This window comes from Oncorhynchus clarkii, chromosome 30 (assembly GCF_045791955.1).
Source record: "Oncorhynchus clarkii lewisi isolate Uvic-CL-2024 chromosome 30, UVic_Ocla_1.0, whole genome shotgun sequence".
Classification (NCBI taxonomy): domain Eukaryota; kingdom Metazoa; phylum Chordata; class Actinopteri; order Salmoniformes; family Salmonidae; genus Oncorhynchus; species Oncorhynchus clarkii.
In genome coordinates, this window is record NC_092176.1 from 26,864,321 (window position 1) to 26,883,884 (window position 19,564).

Below are 19,564 nucleotides of genomic sequence, written 5' to 3' on the forward strand. Positions count from 1 at the left end.
AATACAAAGTGTTATGTTTGGGGCAAATCCAACAAAGCACATCACTGAGTACCGCTCTTCATATTTTCAAGCATGGTGGTGGCTGCATCATATTATGTGTATGCTTGTCATCGGCAAGGACTATTGAGTTTTTTTAGGATAAAAAGAGTTGGAGCTAAGCACAGGCAAAATCCTAGAGGAAAACCTGATTCAGTCTGCTTTCCACCAGACACTGGGAGATGAATTCAGCTTTCAGCAGGACTATAACCTAAAACACAAGGCCAAATATACACTGGAGTTGCTTTCCAGGACAACATTGAATGTTCCTGAGGGGCTTAGTTAAATTTTTCTACTTAATCGTCTTGAAAATCTATGGCAAAACTTGAAAATGGCTGTCTAGCAATTCTCAACAACCTACTTGACAGAATTGAAGAATTTAAAAAAGAATAACGTGCAAATATTGTACAATCCAGATGTGCAAAGCTCTTAGAGACTTACCCAGAAAGACTCACAGCTGTAATCGTTGCCAAAGATGATTCTAACATGTATTGACTCAGGGGTGTGCATACTTATGTAAATTAGATATTTCTGTATTTCATTTTCAATAAATGTGCAAATATTTCTAAAAACATGTTTTCACTTTGTTTTGTGCATAGATGGGTGGGGGAAAAATGTGTGGAATAATTCAAAGGGGTATGAATACTTTCTGAAGGCACTGTATGTGTGTTCCTCTACAGAGGTACTGGACAGCATGGCCAGGTTCCGGGCTCTAGGTGTGTGGAACTACACCATGGTGACTCTATCAGAACACGAGAGGGTTCTGTATGTAGGAGCTAGAGAGGCCCTGTTCGCCCTGGACCCTAACGACATCAGCAGACAGCTACGACCTCTGGTAACTACACACAGACACACACACACACATACACTATGGACACACACACACACACACCTCAGCACGGCAGACATCAACCACAACTACAACCTCAACCCCATAGATCTGCTACAAGAGTGCAGTCAGTTTCTTATGCAACATTCCTTAACAATGTTGAATGGAATTAAAGTTGCCTGATTCTGATGTCGTTTGTTCAGTGGTGGAGGGGTAACAAAATGATGACATGATTATCTATATGAATGTAATTAGGTAATTAGTCCATAAAAAGCTTAGTACAATGAAGACTTGGTAAAACTTGTTAACGTGCCTCTGTACCTCACATCTTATATCCACTCAGATAAATGCGTCTTTGAACAGCAGTATAGAGATTGTTATTTGATTTAACTTTATAATGAGCGTTAATTGGATTGTTGTGTGACTGATAATGAACAACCAACAGTTCTGTGTTGTGAGCATCCCAGTAATAAGCAGCCCACCTGTTTGCTGCTGTTCTGGTGTGGTTTAGAGGGATGATAGGGCCACTGGATGCCAACTGCCTCACTATGTCCCCAGTCTGCACCTATCTCACCATCTGCTGTGTCATCCTCTCATCTCTCTCTCCCACTGTCTCTCTCTCCCCCACTGTCTCTCTCTCCCCCACTGTCTCTCTCTCCCCCACTGTCTCTCTCTCCCCCACTGTCTCTCTCTCCCACTCTCTCTCTCCTCCCACTCTCTCTCTCCCCCACTCTCTCTCTCCTCCCACTGTCTCTAAATCCATCTCTCTCTCTCTCTCTCTCTGGTCCATCTCTCTCTCCCTCTCACTGTCTCTAATTCCATCTCTCTCTATCTCTCCCCACCATCTCTCTCTCTCCTCCCACTGTCTCTAAATTAATCTCTCTCTCTCTGATCCATCTCTCTCTATCTCTCTCGCTGTTATCAATTCAATTTAAGGGCTTTATTGGCATGGGAAACATATGTTAACATTGCCAAAGCAACTGAGGTAGATAATAAACAAAAGTGAAATAAACAATAAAAATGAACAGTAAACATTACACTCACAGAAGTTCCAAAAGAATAAAGACATCTCTACCTCACTCTTCCAACTCTCTGTGACTGTCTCTCTTGCACTCATCTCTCTCTCTCTCTCTCTCTCTCTCTCTCTCTCTCTCTCTCTCTCTCTCTCTCTCTCTCTCACCCATCCCTCTATCACTCCCTCTCTTTATCTCTCTCTCGCAGATTGAGTGGCCAGCACCACAGGAGAAGAAGAGAGAGTGTTCTGCCAAGGGCAAGAACAACCAGGTACGGATCCTTAAAGTTCCTGTTGACATTTGAGTACTTCATTAGACTGAGTTGATGATTATTGCTATGAATCGTAGAATATTATGCTTCAGTGTTAGTCTCCTCTCCCACAGACAGAGTGCTTCAACTACATCCGCTTCCTGCAGAGCTACAACCACACCCACCTCTACACCTGTGGAACCTTCGCCTTCCAGCCCAAGTGCACCTACATCGTGAGTGGCTCTCAATGGTAGAGTCCCAAATGGCACCCTATTCCCTTCTTAATGCACTACTTTTGACCAGAGCCCTGGGAATAGGGTGCTATTTAGGACCAACAAGGTCTCAGTCACTTCCTGACCTTAAATCTGTGTCTTCAGTCCACTCTTTCTGGAGGTGATATTAGAGTTGATCTGTCCTTGTGGTGGTGTCACAGCTAGCAGCACCAGTGACATGGTGTCATGTCTTCTATCTTCTGTCTGACACCTCCACACCACATCCTCTACATACGACTGAATCGTCTGTGTCAAAGGAAAGAATATCCCATGCAAACGAGGCAGTGGTATCTGGCTGTGTGTGTGTGTGTGTGTGTGTGTGTGTGTGTGTGTGTGTGTGTGTGTGTGTGTGTGTGTGTGTGTGTGCACCTGCCTGACGGAGATATGATAAGACGGTGTGGCGAAGGCAGGGAGCGAGGACTGTGGCTCCTGTTAGAACGGTTGTCACGGACAGACAGAGCCCGGAGCTGTGTTAGTCATGCACTGACCACCTGTGTCTCTGTGTGTGTCTCTGTGTGTGTCCTGTTGTCAACCCACAGAATGCTGACCACTTCAGTCTCAACCCTGGCTCCCTGGAGGATGGGAAGGGCAAGTGTCCCTACGACCCTGCCAAAGGCCACACAGGCCTCATAGTGGGTAAGCCATCTATTTCACTCTATTCTACTCTATTTTATTCTTTGTGTAAATGTTCTGTAATGGTGCTCATCCTGCCTGTCTCTGTGTCTCCCAGACAAGGAGCTGTACTCTGCCACACTGAATAACTTCCTGGGTACTGAGCCTGTGATCCTGAGGAACCTGGGACAGCAACACTACAGCATGAAGAGTGAATACCTGCCGGCCTGGCTCAACGGTGAGGGGGGGGGGGGGTAAATGAGGAGGGGAAGAGAGAGAGAGGGGGAGAGGTATGTAAAACGAATGCAAGGATAGAATGAGAGAGGTAAATGGAGGAATTGAGGGAGATAGGAAGATGGAACTGAAAGAGTTGGAGAGGGAGATGAGATATGGAGAGGTTAGGGGCTAGATAATAGGACCTCAGAAGGAGATGAGATATGGAGGGGTTAGGGGCTAGCTAATAGGACCTCAGAGGCAGTGAGAGATGGAAAAAGCAGGTGAGTGTGAAAAAGCCTGGTAGAGGGGTGAGAGGTGGAGAGATGAGGTTAGAGGAGTGGACAGGAGTGATACATGAGGGAAGAGGTGTTAGAGAGAGATAATGGAAGATGATGGAAGGGTATTAGATGAGACGAGGTTAGAGGGTAAAACATTACATTATATTAGAGGGAGTGGAGGTGGCTGTGTGTGTGTGTGTGTGTGTGCGTGCATGTGTTTGTGTGCACATGAGTGTGACCGTGCGGGCATACAGATGTAGGATCTTAATATGAACACTCTTTTGTTGCTGAGAATTTTCCTACATAGAAGGAAATGCTAACTTGTAATGTGTTCAAGCTTCTAAAGTTTGTAATTTAGGGTTAGGGTTATCATCCACTACAACATTATTTTCCTGCTGCAGCAAACTGGCTCAAATTTAGATCCTACATCTGTACGTGTGTGTGTGTGTTCACATCTCATGCTCCTGTGTGTGTGTGTGTGTGTCCGTGTGTTGTTCTCTCAGAGCCTGACTTTGTGGGCTCAGCCCTGGTGAGGGAGAGCAGTGGCAGTAAGGAAGGTGACGATGACAAGATCTACTTCTTCTTCAGTGAGAGAGCTGTAGAGCTAGACTGTGACACAGAGCTCACTGTGGCCAGGGTGGCCCGTGTCTGCAAGGTAGGCTACACGCATATATGGTTACACACACACAGATTTGTTGTCGGGAATTTTCAGGACTTTTTGGGAAGTAAAAATGTAACAGGAAATGCTCACCTTCCCATGTCATCACTTTATCTTTCCCAGCTGGAGTGAATGGTAATCTCTGGGTTGATCGATTTGAGCTTGTTCCTCTGTCACAGTGTGCTCCGTTGTATCTAATACATAATATGTTGTAATGTTAACCCTAACCTTAAACCTTAACCTAACCCTTATCCTAACTCCTAACATTAACCCTAAACCTTAACCTAATCCTGATCTTGGCCCTTATCCTAACTCCTAACCCTAAACCTTACCTAACCTTAACCCTTAACCTAACTCCTAACCTTAACCCTAAACCTTACCTAACATTAACCCTAAACCTTAACCTAATCCTGATCTTGGCCCTTATCCTAACTCCTAACCCTAAACCTTACCTAACCTTAACCCTTAACCTAACTCCTAACCTTAACCCTAAACCTTACCTAACATTAACCCTAAACCTTAACCTAATCCTGATCTTGGCCCTTATCCTAACTCCTAACCCTAAACCTTACCTAACCTTAACCCTTAACCTAACTCCTAACCTTAACCCTAAACCTAACACTAAACCTGATCCTAGCCCTTAACCTAACACTAAACCTGATCCTAGCCCTTATCCTAACCCTAAACCTTACCTAATCTTAACCCTTAACCTAACTCCTAACCCTAAACCTTACCTAACCTTAACCCTTAACCTAACTCTTATCATAACTACTAACCTTAACCCTAAACCATACCTAACCTTAACCCTTAACCTAACTCCTAACCCTAAACCTTACCTAACCTTAACCCTTAACCTAACTCCTAACCCTAAACCTTACCTAACCTTAACCCTTAACCTAACCCTTATCATAACTACTAACCTTAACCCTAAACCATACCTAACCTTAACCCTTAACCTAATCCTTATCCTAACCTTAACCTAATCCTTATCCTAACTCTAACTCCTAACTCTAACTCCAAACTCTAGCCCTTCTAACCCCAAACCCTAAACCTCACCCTTAAGCATAAAATTGCATTTTAACACATTCAGGACATGAACAAAGTCCTGACTTTTCTAAAATCTTCTTGTTTTCCTACCTTGTCAGGACATTCTGGTGGATTGTTAGGACATTGTGGTTCTGACACACACACACACTGGCTATTTACACTGAGACACACACACTTCCGTTGTACTCTTTCTTTAAAATCAATCCTCTCACCCAGTTCTATCCTTATTAGGGTTCAATGGTTATCAGGAGAAGTTACGAGTTATGAGCTCAGAGTTGACCATCCACTATCATTGCATTATACAACCCGTTGTTTTTCCTGGTGGTCTGGATGAACTCCTTTCCCTAGACTACGTCCTAACTCCTCTATCCCCAGCCTGTCTGTTTATCACAGCAGGGTGCTCTCACTCTTCTCACCCCATTCCGTCAAAAACCATCAGCAAATATTATGGAAGTAAAGAGATTTTTACACCGTACTGGCGTTATGGCACCTCTTCTGACTCCTGTCCCTCGACTGACCATGTGTCTCTCCTCTTAGGGTGATCTGGGGGGCACCAGGACCCTGCAGAAGAAGTGGACCACCTTCCAGAAGGCCAGGCTGGTGTGTTCTCTCCCTGAACGCCACGTCACCTTCAACAACCTGCGGGAAGTCTTCACCCTGCCAGGCATCGACTGGCGCACCACCACCTTCTATGGCATCTTCCACGCCCAGTGGTGAGTCACAATAACACTAACGCCAGGGAGTCGATGTGCCAAAGAGAACAGCGTTTGTCTGAGTCCCCAAATGGCACTTATTCCATAAATAGTGCACTACTTTTAAACAGAGCCCTGTGAGCCCTGGTCAAAAGTGGTGCACTATATAGGGAATATGGTGCCATTTGGGACGCAGACAGAATAGCACTGCCAGGGAGTTCGATGTGCCAAAGAGAATCTCTCTGTCCAACTTAGCACTTTTGCTAACACTGGCCTGGCGTGACTTCTAAGTCTATAAACTTTTCCAATTCTTTTGAAGATATTATTTTATACCCAAAATTACAGTTTTACTAGCCTTGAGTCAGCTAATGTGTCTTCTCTGTGTATAGTTGGACTTCAGTGGAGGCTGCTGAGGGGAGGACGGCTCATTATAATGTCTGGAACGGCGCTAATGGAATGGCATAAAATACATAGTAACCACGTGCTCGATACCATTACACCTATTCCGCTCCTGCCATTATCACGAGCCCGTCCTCCTCAATTAAGGTGCCACCAACATCCTGGGATGGACTTTTCCAATTCTGTTATATAAAACATAAGTTATTCTCTCCTAATAAAACACAACCATCATCCTATTTCTCCATATCCTATGTCATACAAACAGACAATGTAAAATTACTACAGAAACAATACACCTAGCTAATAACAACCTCTCCCTCAATGTGAGCAAGACTAAGGAGCTGATCGTGGACTACAGGAAAAGGAGGGCCAAACAGGCCCTCATTAACATCGACAGGGCTGCAGTGGAGCGGGTCCAGAGTTTCAAGTACCTTGGTATCCACATCACCAACAAACTATCATGGTCCAAACACACCAAGACAGTCGTGAAAAGGGCAAGACAACACATTTTACCCTCAGGAGACTGAAATTCTTTAGCATGGGTCCTCAGATCCAGCTGCACCATCCTGACCGGTTACATCACCGCCTGGTATGGCAACTGCTCGGCCTCCGACCGTAAGGCACTACAGAGGGTAGTGCATACGGCCCAGTACATCACTGGGGCCAAGCTTCCTGCCATCCATATACTAGGTGGTGTCAGAGGAAGGCCACAAACATTGTCAAAGAATCCAGTCACCCAGGTCATAAACTGTTCTCTCTGCTACTGCAAGGCAAGTGGTAACGGAGCGTCAAGTCTTTGTCCAAAAGGCTCCTCAACAGCTTCTACCCCCAAGTCATAAGACTGCTGAACAATTCATTTAAAAAAAAAAAATGTTTAACTAGGCAAGTCAGTTAAGAACAAATTCTTATTTACAATGACAGCTTACTGAGGAACAGTGGGTTAACTGCCTTGTTCAGGGGCAGAAAAACAGATTTTTACCTTGTCAGCTCGGGGATTCAATCCAGCAATCTTTCGGTTACTGGCCCGATGCTCTTACCACTAGGCTCCCTGCTGCCTCCTTGGCACCCGGACTATTTACATTGAGCCCCCTTTGTTTTTACACTGCTGCTACTCGCTGTTTATTATCTATGCATAGTCACTTTATGCCTACCTACATATACAAATGACCTCGACTAACCTGTAACCCCACACATTGACTCGGTACCTGTACCCCTTGTAACGGGTGTCGTCAGAAGGATGAGACCAAGGCGCAGCGTTCCTTGAGTTCCACATAATATTTATTGTTGAAGTGAAGCTTTTAGACTAAATTAAACAATAACGAAAACAACGACCGAACAGATTCGTAGTGCAAAATACCTGGTCACAAACGAAGAACAAGATCCCACACAGAAGGAGGGAAAAAAACTACCTAAGTATGATTCCCAATCAGAGACAACGATAGACAGCTGTCCCTGACTGAGCACCATACCTGACCATACACAAAGAAATAGAAAACATAGAAACATGAACATAGAATGCCCACCCAAATCACACCCTGACCAAACCAAAAATAGAGACATAACAAGCTCTCTACGGTCAGGGCGTGACACCCCTTGTATATAGGTGGTGCACAATTGGCCCAGCGTCGTTCGGGTTAGGGGTGGGTTTGGCCGGGGTAGGCCGGCATTGTAAAATAAGAATTTGTTCTTAACTGACTTGCCAAGTTAAATAAAGGTTAAATAAATTAATTAAAAATATAGCTTCGTTATTGTTATTTTATTGTGTTACTTGTATAAAAAAGTGTACTTAATTTATTTAGTAAATATTTTCTTAGCTCTATTTCTTGAACTGGTTAAGTTCGTCACGTGACAAATAAAATTTGATTTGATCATCTTAAGCCCATTTTTTTGTTGTTGTCTCCTGTCCCAGGGGTGATGTGGATGTTTCAGCGGTGTGTCAGTACCAGATAGGGGAGGTGAAGAAGGTGTTTGATGGCCCGTATAAGGAGTACAGAGAGGGCTCCCAGAGATGGGGACGATATACTGGCACTGTCCCCAGCCCACGGCCCGGAGCGGTGAGTAATGGATGAAGGGGAGGAGGGGGGAAGGGTGAAGGGAGGGTGTGAGGGTGGAGGGAGAGACAAAAGGAGAGAGGGATGAAGAAGGGGTATAGTGGAGGAAAGAAGAGTGAGTTGGACAGGGAGAAGGGAGTCTGGAGAGCGATCAGAGCCAACAAGCGATGCCAGCCTGTCCCACAACTAACAACATTCCTTGTTTCTTCCTCTCTCCCTCACCTCTCTCTGTTCCCTCTCTCTCCTCTCTGTCTTCTCTCCTTTCTTCTTCACGGTGCAGTGCATTACAAGCTGGCATAGGGAGAACGGCTACAACACCTCTCTTCAGTTGCCAGACGCCACTCTCAACTTTGCCAAGAAGCACCCTCTGATGGAGGAGAAGGCTCAGGCTCGCCCCCTACTGCTCACCAAGGGCATCAACTTCACCCGCTTGGCAGTGGACCGGGTCAGCTCCCTGGACCAGCGTGCATACAACATGCTGTTCATTGGCACAGGTTACTATATACACAACTATATAACTATACAACTACATACTGTTCATAGTCACAGATAACTATATACAACTATGTAACTATACACCTATATACGGTTCATGGTCACAGATAACTATATACAACTATATAACTATACAACTATATACTGTTCATAGTCACAGATAACTGTATACAACTATATAACTATACAACTATATACTGTTCATAGTCACAGATAACTATATACAACTATATAACTATACAACTATATACTGTTCATAGTCACAGATAACTATATTCAACTATATAACTATACAACTATATACTGTTCATAGTCACAGATAACTATATTCAACTATATAACTATACAACTATATACTGTTCATTGGTGCAGGTACAGTGACTTCAGAAAGAATTCATACCCCTTGACTTTTTGAAAATGTTGTTGTGTTACAGCCTGAATTTAAAATGGCTTACATTTTGTGTCACTGGCCTAAACACAATACCCCGTAATGTCAAAGTGGAATTATGTTTTTAGAAATTGTACAAATGAATTTTCTATGAAAATATGAAATGTCTAAATTTAAGAATTCAACCACTTTGTGGTCAAGCCTAAATAAATTCAGGATTAAAAATGTGCTTAATTGCTTAACAAGTCACATAATAAAGTTGCATGGAATCGCTCTGTGTGCAATAATAGTATTTAACATGATTTATGAATGACTACCTCATCTCTATACCCCACACATACAATTATCTGTAAGATCCCTCAGTCGAGCAGTGAATTTCAATAACTGATTCAAACACAAAGAACAGATAGTTGCCGGAGAGGAAGGAAACCGCTCAGGGATTTCACCATGAGGCCAATGGTTACTTTCAAACAGTTACAGAGTTTAATAGCTGTGATAGGAGAAAACTGAGGATGGATCAACAATACTAACTTAATTGACAGAGTGAAAAGAAGGAAGCCTGTACAGAATAAGAAATATTGAAAAACATGCAATATTTTTGCAACAAGGCACGAAAGTAATACTGCAAAACATGTGGCAAAGCAATTCTCTTTTTTGTCCTGTTATGTTTGGGGCAAATCCAATACAACACATTACTGAGTACCACTCAACATAGTGGTAGATGCATCATGTTATGGGTATGCTTGTAATCGTTAAGCACTGGGGAGTTTTTCAGGATAAAAAAATAAATAGAATGGAGCTAAGCACAGGCAAAATCTTAGAGGAAAACCTGGTTCAGTCTGCTTTCCACCAGACACTGGGAGATTAATTCACCTTTTAGCAGGACAATAACCTAAAACACAAGGCCAAATATACACTGGAGTTGCTTACCAAGACGACATTGAATGTTCCTGAGTGGCTTAGTTACAGTTTTGACTTAAATCTGCTTGAAAATCTATGGTACATGTTGGACTCACAGCTGTAATCGCTGCCAAAGGTGATTCTGAGTCAGGGGTGTGAATACTTTTGTAAATTAGATATTTCGATATTTCATTTTCAATACATTTGCTAACATTTCTAAAAACATGTTTTAATTTTGTCATGATGGGGTATTGTGTGTAGATGGGTGACAAAAAAACATATTAAATCCATTTTGAATTCAGGCTGTAACACAACAAAATAAGTCAAGTAGTATGAATATTTTTTGAAGGCACTGTAACTATGTAGAACTATATGCTGTTCATAGGAACAGGTAACCACTGACAGGGAATACAACATGCTCTATAAGTACCTACCAATGATGAATATACAGTAGGTATGTTTATGGTACCTTCTGACAGGGCCCAGATGAACCCGGTATGCTGACTAAATATGCTAGAGAAGTTGCTCTGAACCACAGATGTACGATCAATTTACTTTACCCCCAATCTCCCCCAAAAAAACAAGACCCACAATTTACAAGAGATCAGTGTTCAGGCAGTTTCAGGACAACTTCATCTTACTCCAACTACAGTACTTCCTACTAGCTACTTATAATAGCCTACTAGCTATTTATAATAGCCTACTAGCTACTTATAATAGCCTACTAGCTATTTATAATAGCCTACTAGCTACTTATAATAGCCTACTAGCTATTTATAATAGCCTACTAGTTATTTATAATTGCATTCACTGCAGTGCAGAGTGTTTCCCTTACTGTGCCTGCGGTGTGTTGGAGGCCCATAACTGTCAGAGTGACGATGGGCTCAGTAGCCTGGCAGGCTCCCTGCTGCTGTGCTTCACAGCACATACTCAATGGGGCCCTTGGCAGATGTACACACTGCCAATTGGGCTGCAGGCTTGATTAGCTATTAACTGCAGCAGGACGATAGCTTATGCCGAGAGAACAAATCTGGCGAGAGCGGTTAGAAACGGAGGATGGGATTGGGGGATTAGCCGAAATTCCCGACACAACGAGAGAGGAGCATGATGTGTGTGTGTTTTGCTGCTCTGCTCTGTGCCAGGCTCCTGTAGTGTGCAGGGTCAGTCCCTAGCATTATCCTTAACAGTCCCACTGTGGTGAGGGTGGGAGGCAGAGCAGGCGCAACACACACAGCACATCTCTGTTCATAAAAGCCTCATACACCCAGACAGACACACAATGTCACACCGCCGGCAGCAGCAGCTCAATCGCCATTCAAAGCAGGGGATCACAATACTACCCATATAGAAAACTACAGTACAATATTCTGACATGATATATCTCTCTCCTCTCTTCTTACCAACTTCTGCCTCCTACCTTTCCTCTATATTCCCTCTTCTCTTTTCCTTCCACAATCTTTCCTCCTCTCCTCTCTTTCCATCTGTTCTCTCATATCGTCCTATCCTCTTTTCTCTCCTCTACGTTTCCTCTCTTCTCCTACTCTCTTTCATTGCCCTCTTTTCTCTCCTTTTCCCCTCCCCCTCTCCTCTCCTCCTGTAGCAGACGGCTGGTTACAGAGGGTAGTGATCTTTGGCTCGGAGGCCCATGTGATTGAAGAGATACAGCTGTTTGATTCCCCTCAGCCAGTGGACAGCCTAACCATCTCTCACACCAAGGTAACACTCAACATTTGGCTAGCGTTTCAATAAATTCCCTGGTTTTCCAGAAATCCTGGTTGGAGGATTCTGGATTTCCTGCTTATTCCCTCCTGATTCCTCCAACCAGAATTTTGGAAAAAAGTTAAACGTTCCAGTGATTTTGCAACCCTACACAAGGCACAAGAGTTTTCCCAGCCCTCCATATTTTTACCTTTTATTTAACTAGGCAAGTCAGTTAAGAACAAATTCTTATTTTCAATGACGGCCTAGGAACAGTGGGAGAACGACAGATTTGTACCTTGTCAGCTCGGGGATTCGGACTTGCAACCTTTCGGTTACTAGTCCAACGCTCTAACCACTAGGCTACCCTGCCGCCCATATAGTTGACTGTCACTAAGCCCAGGAAGTATCCCTGGCCTTACACCATCATGGACCATCGCTAGGGTCTGGAGTTTTCCCCAGCTTTACACATAGACAGACCGACAAGGTGTATATGTGCATCAAGCTTTCTCACACTACAGAAACTGTCCTTACCTATGGGCCGTTCTGGCTTGGACAATGCTTACTTACACATAGGCCATCACTGGAGACAAGAGTCTTCTCTGACCATGTGACTACTTACCACCATTATCCCCTCAGATGACGATTTGACTACTGGCCCTACTTATCACCATCATCCCATCAGATTACCATGTGACTCCTGGCCCTACACATCACCATTATCCCAGCAGATTACCATGTGACTCCTGGCCCTACTCATCACCATTATCCCATCAGATTACCATGTGAGTCCTGGCCCTACTCATCACCATTATCCCATCAAATTACCATGTGACTCCTGGCCCTACACATCACCATTATCCCATCAAATTACCATGTGACTCCTGGCCCTACACATCACCATTATCCCATCAGATTACCATGTGACTCCTGGCCCTACTCATCTCCATTATCCTGTCAGATTACCATATGACTACCGGCCCTACTCATCACCATTATCCTATCAGATTACCATGTGACTCCCGGCCCTACTCATCACCATTATCCCATCAGATTACCATGTGACTCCTGGCCCTACTCATCACCATTATCCCATCAGATTACCATGTGACTCCTGGCCCTACTCATCACCATTATCCTATCAGATTACCATGTGACTCCCGGCCCTACTCATCACCATTATCCCATCAGATTACCATGTGACTCCTGGCCCTCCTCATCACCATTATCCTATCAGATTACCATGTGACTCCCGGCCCTACTCATCACCATTATCCCATCAGATTACCATGTGACTCCTGGCCCTCCTCATCACCATTATCCTATCAGATTACCATGTGACTCCCGGCCCTACTCATCACCATTATCCTATCAGATTACCATGTGACTCCCGGCCCTACTCATCACCATTATCCCATCAGATTACCATGTGACTCCTGGCCCTCCTCATCACCATTATCCTATCAGATTACCATGTGACTCCTGGCCCTCCTCATCACCATTATCCCATCAGATTACCATGTGACTCCTGGCTCAACTCATCTCCATTATCCTGGCAGATTACCATATGACTCCCGGCCCTACTCATCACCATTATCCTATCAGATTACCATGAGACTCCCGGCGCTACTCATCACCATTATCCCATCAGATTACCATGTGACTCCTGGCCCTACTCATCACCATTATCCTGTCAGATTACCATGTGACTCCTGGCCCTACTCATCACCTCTGTTTCACAGCATTACACTCACATGTTGACTGGCATTACACTCATGCTGATCCTTATCTAACTAAACCAGGCTTTTCATGGCCAGCGATTTCATAACAAACTCTTCTCTCCAGCAGAACAAAATGTTATTGTAATTTAGAATGATTATCCTATTATCTCTGCTGCCCTCTCTCTGAATTGTTATTTTTAAATTTCCCACCCTCTCTTTCTCTCCCCCCTCTCTTTTTACCCTCTTGTCTCCACCCCTCTCTCTCTCCCTCTTTCTCTGTCTATGTCTGCAGAAGTACTTGTACATTGGCTCACGTTCAGAAGTGCTCCAGCTGCCCTTGGCTAACTGCAGCCGTTATCAGTCGCAGCCAGACTGCCTTCTGTCCCGGGACCCCTACTGCGCCTGGGACAGCGAGGGCCGCGCCTGTGTCCGCATCGACCTCCACCGCGGGTGAGCATGTCTGCCTCTCCCCTCTGCCCCTGCTCAGGGGTTCTGCCTCCCCCCTTCGCCCCCTCCTCTCCCCTCTGCCCCTGCTCTGTGGGCTGGGTCTAACTGTGCCAGCAGCAGCTCAGTGGAGGCTTCTCAGACAGTATAGCAGAAAGACATGTTATTAATGCCTGTTCTCTGTGCTCTCTGTTCCCACAGGTCTACCTCCTCCCTATCCCAAGATCTGATGCTGGAGAGATTCAGTAGGGGCAAAGCCAAATTTGACAAGCCTGTGGCCATCCCCAGCCCTGGTGAGTGGGAAAGAGACACTGGACTGGTGGCCCCTGGTGGTGATAGCTGGTTACTACAGCTATCACCACCAGTTGAATGGAGTTGAACTTAGAATTGATACTTTTTTTGTTGAGTTGAACTAAGAGTTGATAATTTACATCTAATAGAGTGAATTGAACTCAATTGAACTTAGAGTTGATGAGTTGAACTTAGAGTTCAGGATATAAACATCTTGGTTAACACATCTTGGCTAACACATACCCTCTCTCTCCCAGACAACTCTCGGCTGAGGAATGTGACAGTAGTGGTAGAATCAGACATGGTTTTGCCCTGCCAGCTGGTGTCCAACCTGGCCCAGCCCTCCTGGGTCCTCAACGACCGCGAGCTGCAGCTAGGAGACGAGGAGGCCGGAGGGCCACGCTTCGACCAGGCCCTGAAGGCTCTGGTGGTCCCCAACGCCATGCCAGTGCACGCGGGACGCTACGTGTGCTACTCCGAGGAGCAGGGGGTCAAGTTTCAAATGGAGCGTTACCAGGTGTCAGTGGTGGCCAGCTCCCCTGTGGTCATGGCGGCCCGGGCCCCTGACGGCAGCATGGGTCTGTTCTGGGTGTTGGTGATCACCCTGGGGGCCGCCTGTTTATTACTATTGGTGGCAGCTCTGTATCTGAGGAGACGTCTGAAGCTGGCCCTAGGTAAAGGGGCGGACATGAAGCCTCTGGAGAGCACCCTGGTCTACCCCATCACCCTGCCCAAGGAGCCAACCACCTTCGTGCCCAGCAAAATGCCCAGCGACGAGGACCGCTTCTGGGAGACAGGCGCCAACTACTACTACTCAGACGGCTCGCTGAAGATCGTTCCGGGCCACGCCCTGTGCCCCAGCAGCCAGTCTCACCACCACGCTCCAACAGCGTCTCCCAGCACCATCCCCGGCCAGCCCATCCATTCCCCCAGCCGGCTCAGCCTTACCAACATCAGGGGTTCCGGCAGCAATGGCTACATCCGCCTCAACCTGAGCTCGGCCGGGGAGGAGAGGGTTAGCGGGGGTGGTTCTGGTGGAGGAGGGCTGGGCGGGGGCGGGAACGACTACTCCAGCCCCTTCAAGGAGGAGCTGCGTCGGACCCTGCAGCAGAGGAGCGTGCTGCCTGACGCCAACCCTGAAGAGTCGTCTGTGTAGTCTTTCTCCACGCCTGCCGTAATGAAAAAACAAAACAAGAGACAACGAACGGCAACTAACCTACCTCCCTCCTCTCTCTCTCTTTCTCGGCTCCACTGTCACTATGCTCTTTCTCTCTCTCTCTTTCTGCCAATGCTCGTTTGGCTGACTCTGTGACTGGCAGAAGACGCTTTTAGCACAGAGCATGTGATGTGACACACATGCCGAATATTATCAGCATCCGCTCCTGTTATTATTGTGTTCCATCCGCTCCTGTTATTATTGTGTTCCATCCGCTCCTGTTATTATTGTGTTCCATCCGCTCCTGATATTATTGTGTTCCATCCGCTCCTGTTATTATTGTGTTCCATCCGTTCCTGTTATTATTGTGTTCCATCCGCTCCTGTTATTATTGTGTTCCATCCGTTCCTGTTATTATTGTGTTCCATCCGTTCCTGTTATTATTGTGTTCCATCCGCTCCTGTTATTATTGTGTTCCATCCGTTCCTGTTATTATTGTGTTCCATCCGTTCCTGTTATTATTGTGTTCCATCCGCTCCTGTTATGATTGTGTTCCATCCGTTCCTGTTATTATTGGGTTCCATCCGTTCCTGTTATTATTGTGTTCCATCCACTCCTGTTATTATTGGGTTCCATCCGCTCCTGTTATTATTGGGTTCCATCCGCTCCTGTTATTATTGTGTTCCATCCGTTCCTGTTATTATTGTGTTCCATACGCCAAACTGGCTGTCACATTTGAACTTCTTCAGCAGTTTAACTTGCTTTCGCTGTGCAAATCTCAAGCTGTGTAAATTCTGTATTTAAAGACAATTGAACGCAGAGGGCCTACACCTCAAGCATGGCAGTCAAACAAATGGAAAGGTTTCCTGAGAGCACTGCTTCATGATAAGAGAGGACCAAGAACTCATGACAAGATTGTAGCTTCAGCGCTATACCAATCATCCAATAATCGAGCAGTACGAGTCAACTGACTGAAAGATGGAGGAGCTGGCTTGCCTTTTTTCTGTTCTGTTGGAGAATTCTTCGCTTTCTGCACTTAACATGGGAGTATGGGAGTCGATTTTGTATTTGTGAGCAAAGAGAGTGAGAGAGTCACATAAAAGACAAATTAATCTCAAAAGCAAGACGACAATCACGTTCCTCTCTCCGGGGGTAAAACCTGGGAGGGAAAGGGAGGGATGAAGAGAGAGAAAATGAAGGGAGCTTTGTGTGAAAGACACAGGGTTTACATGAAGGACAAACTCAATTAGACTTTTTCGGCTCGATTTGTACATTTTTTTTACGTTGTCAGTCTTTCCTCTGAGAAAGTCTTCAATCCCTGCCACATTGATATATTGTGACAATTTAAATTAAGACAATTTTATGTGTTGTTTTTCTATGTCTTACGGACTACAGAAGCAACAAATGGAGACCAATGGCTTTAAAGCACCCCTCTGTGAATGAGAATGTGAGAGAAGCATGTACAAACCTCTCCTATCCCTGCTCAAGGTAGATATCTCCCCAAATAACCTCCACACTAGTAAATAGATTTTAGTACTACTTTTACAATAACTGCACTACACATTTACACAAGTGGTTGATGGGAATTTCAGTTAAACCCATTCAGATACACTTCCTTGTGATGTGATTATGGACATTTTGTTTGACATAATCCCACAACAGAACCTACAACAGCACATTCACTTATTATTCTGAATTTGAGATGAGACAAAGGCATTGCTTTCAGTCATGTAGTGGGAATGGCACAAGGGAATGTAGGTCAACTCTCACTAAACTGTTGCGACTGCAGTGGATGTCTCAACAAGTGCTTTATAATATGTATGTGTAAGGGCGGGGGTGGTGGATGGGTTGAACTGCCAAAAGAAGCCCTCCCTCCCCTGCACTGCCCTGAATGCCTAACCTGGTGGATGTAGTAGTGTGTCCTGGAGGGGACGGGCCACAGCACTGTACCTGTCCTAGACACACCCTTTAATAACCCCTTATTTCCCTAAACCCCACCCACCCACCCACCTACCTACCTACCTACCTACCTACCGATGTCCAGAGAATGACCTGGCGCTACTGTGGAAAGCCTGAATTCAGAGAGAAGGATGGGCACTGAACTGTAAACCCACACTGCCTGTGCTGTTAGAGGGACAAGCAGACAACAGATGGAAGATAGATGAATGGCCTGTGACAAACCAACGGCTCCAGAGAGCGATCAGAGGCTCATCAATCAGAGGTATGGCTCGCTCGCTCTCTCTCTCTGAAAGCCTACAGACACCTATCCTGATCCCAGATCTGTTTGTGCTGTCATTCCAACTACTAGGTCATTGTTATGACTTGGCGTGAGAGTTGATGTAGGAGTTGGCAAGACAGTACAAACAAATCTGGGACCAGCCAAAGAGACACCCAAAGACCTAGCCAGAAAAAGAATTGCCACGATCAAGTTTTACAGCCTTGCATATACAATTAAATCTACTGCTGCAGGGACTATATATCACTATGTGTGCCCACTCTAACCTGTTCCTCTTCATGTGCTTTGTCTTCCAGGGGTGGCTTTGTGACACATCTGCAGGGACCAGAGAACAACACAACACAAAGGAGGAACAAGAGGAGTACGATGTTTCTTTCTTTCTCCCCAAAATGTATACTAGAGACAGCTGAAGGGGATGTAGAATATTGTAATGATCCCTGGGTTGAAGAGGTACTTACTTGGCCATCAGTGGTTAGTTCATCCTAGTGTTGCATGATCCTCTCTGCAAATGTACTGTACACATCTCTGATGACATGATCATAATTGTAAAAGAAGTGTATCATGTTTCAAACTTTTGCAGACACTAATGTTTTCTACTAAAAAAAAGTGTAATTTATGATTAAGAGTTGTTAAGGACTTGTTCATGAATTTGTCCATCTTCTTAACATGTTTACTTTCGCTGTGCCTCTTCACCTTCGGATAAGCCAAAGTAGACTGCAGTTGCTTTTTTGAAAATGTGTATTATTAGATATTATTTTATTATTCCACTTCGATATTTAAGTTTCAACAGTCTGTCCAACTTCAGTTCAAAGAACTCTCATGCCTGGAACTTTCCTGCATATTTTATTTAGAGATTAATTTTCTTCAGAAGGCAACAAGCTTGTGGATGGTCAACATCCTGTTTAGATGTCAGTAGTAATCTACTGAAGCCGATCCCTGACTTCCTAGCACATGAGAAAGTAAACAAATCATCAGAGCGTCATAGGACCAACCAAGCAAAGCAACTTCCTTTTAACCAAATGATAACTTGTGATTTCATGATCTGAGGTTTGATATAAAATCTAAAATATTTATACATCCATTTAATATGTGTAGATTGAATATGTTACCAAGCACTGGTTCAGACACTTTACAATCTATTAACATTGCTGTGAATTCAAGCTACAGGAGCTATTAAGATTGTTATAGATATTTAACTGATTTGTCTTATAATTATGTATTTAAAAAAATCCTTGGACATTATGTCTGATATGTCATAAAACTCTCTTAGAAGAAAATGATCCATCAAACTCACAAAAGTTACTTAAAGCACAACCCCCCCAAAAATCTGCATGTGCAATTCTGGATCTATATAGCAAAAAGGCAGTAACTGCTCATAGTGTGGATCTGAGAAAAAAAGGCTTTTATTTACCTTGATTTAACAGTAACTTTATGCAGTTACTACTAACATGACCCCCATGTTCTCCAAAACACAATACAATAGAGGCAGGATACTTGTCCACATGATTAAGCATGTATTTAATGTAGCAGAAATGACATGAACTCATTTTGGACCAAATGAGCAGTTACTGCCTTTTTGGAGATTACACTCTGCCGGGTCATAAACAACGCTTTCCACAATCTTCTCATCTAAGCCTTTTTATTCTGTTGTTTTTCATTAATATTATTATATTACCATTATTATTATTATTCATTTCCTTTTTGGCTTTAAGTTGCAAAAATTCCTCTGGCTGTTTGTTCTCAATCTTTTAATGTTTATGAAAGGATGTTAAGTAAATTATTTCTCTTGTAAAAACATGTCGATATTTATTATCATTGTACATATGTCCTTATTTTTTTATATGTGTATATATACATGAATAAAAGTAGAAATCTACTCAAA

The 19,564-nt window shown here is 44.3% G+C and overlaps 1 protein-coding gene across 2 annotated transcripts in view; it reads left to right on the forward strand.

Annotated features, from left to right (window-relative positions):
* LOC139389841 (semaphorin-4C-like) overlaps nt 1-19,564 on the forward strand; it is a 130,082-nt gene extending 110,518 nt beyond the window's left edge. Inside the window, exons 3-16 of one of the 2 annotated variants that reach the window (XM_071136814.1) lie at nt 717-871; nt 2,087-2,149; nt 2,263-2,361; nt 2,940-3,036; nt 3,131-3,250; nt 4,010-4,161; nt 5,749-5,924; nt 8,212-8,356; nt 8,634-8,847; nt 11,737-11,852; nt 13,848-14,005; nt 14,201-14,292; nt 14,548-17,667; nt 17,979-19,564. In XM_071136814.1, coding sequence (XP_070992915.1) covers nt 717-871; nt 2,087-2,149; nt 2,263-2,361; nt 2,940-3,036; nt 3,131-3,250; nt 4,010-4,161; nt 5,749-5,924; nt 8,212-8,356; nt 8,634-8,847; nt 11,737-11,852; nt 13,848-14,005; nt 14,201-14,292; nt 14,548-15,446 — 2,486 coding nt within the window. In that variant the 3' untranslated portion in view covers nt 15,447-17,667; nt 17,979-19,564. Of the gene's footprint in view, nt 1-716; nt 872-2,086; nt 2,150-2,262; nt 2,362-2,939; nt 3,037-3,130; nt 3,251-4,009; nt 4,162-5,748; nt 5,925-8,211; nt 8,357-8,633; nt 8,848-11,736; nt 11,853-13,847; nt 14,006-14,200; nt 14,293-14,547; nt 17,668-17,978 lie in introns of those variants that run through there. The other variant, XM_071136815.1, reaches the window with a different exon arrangement.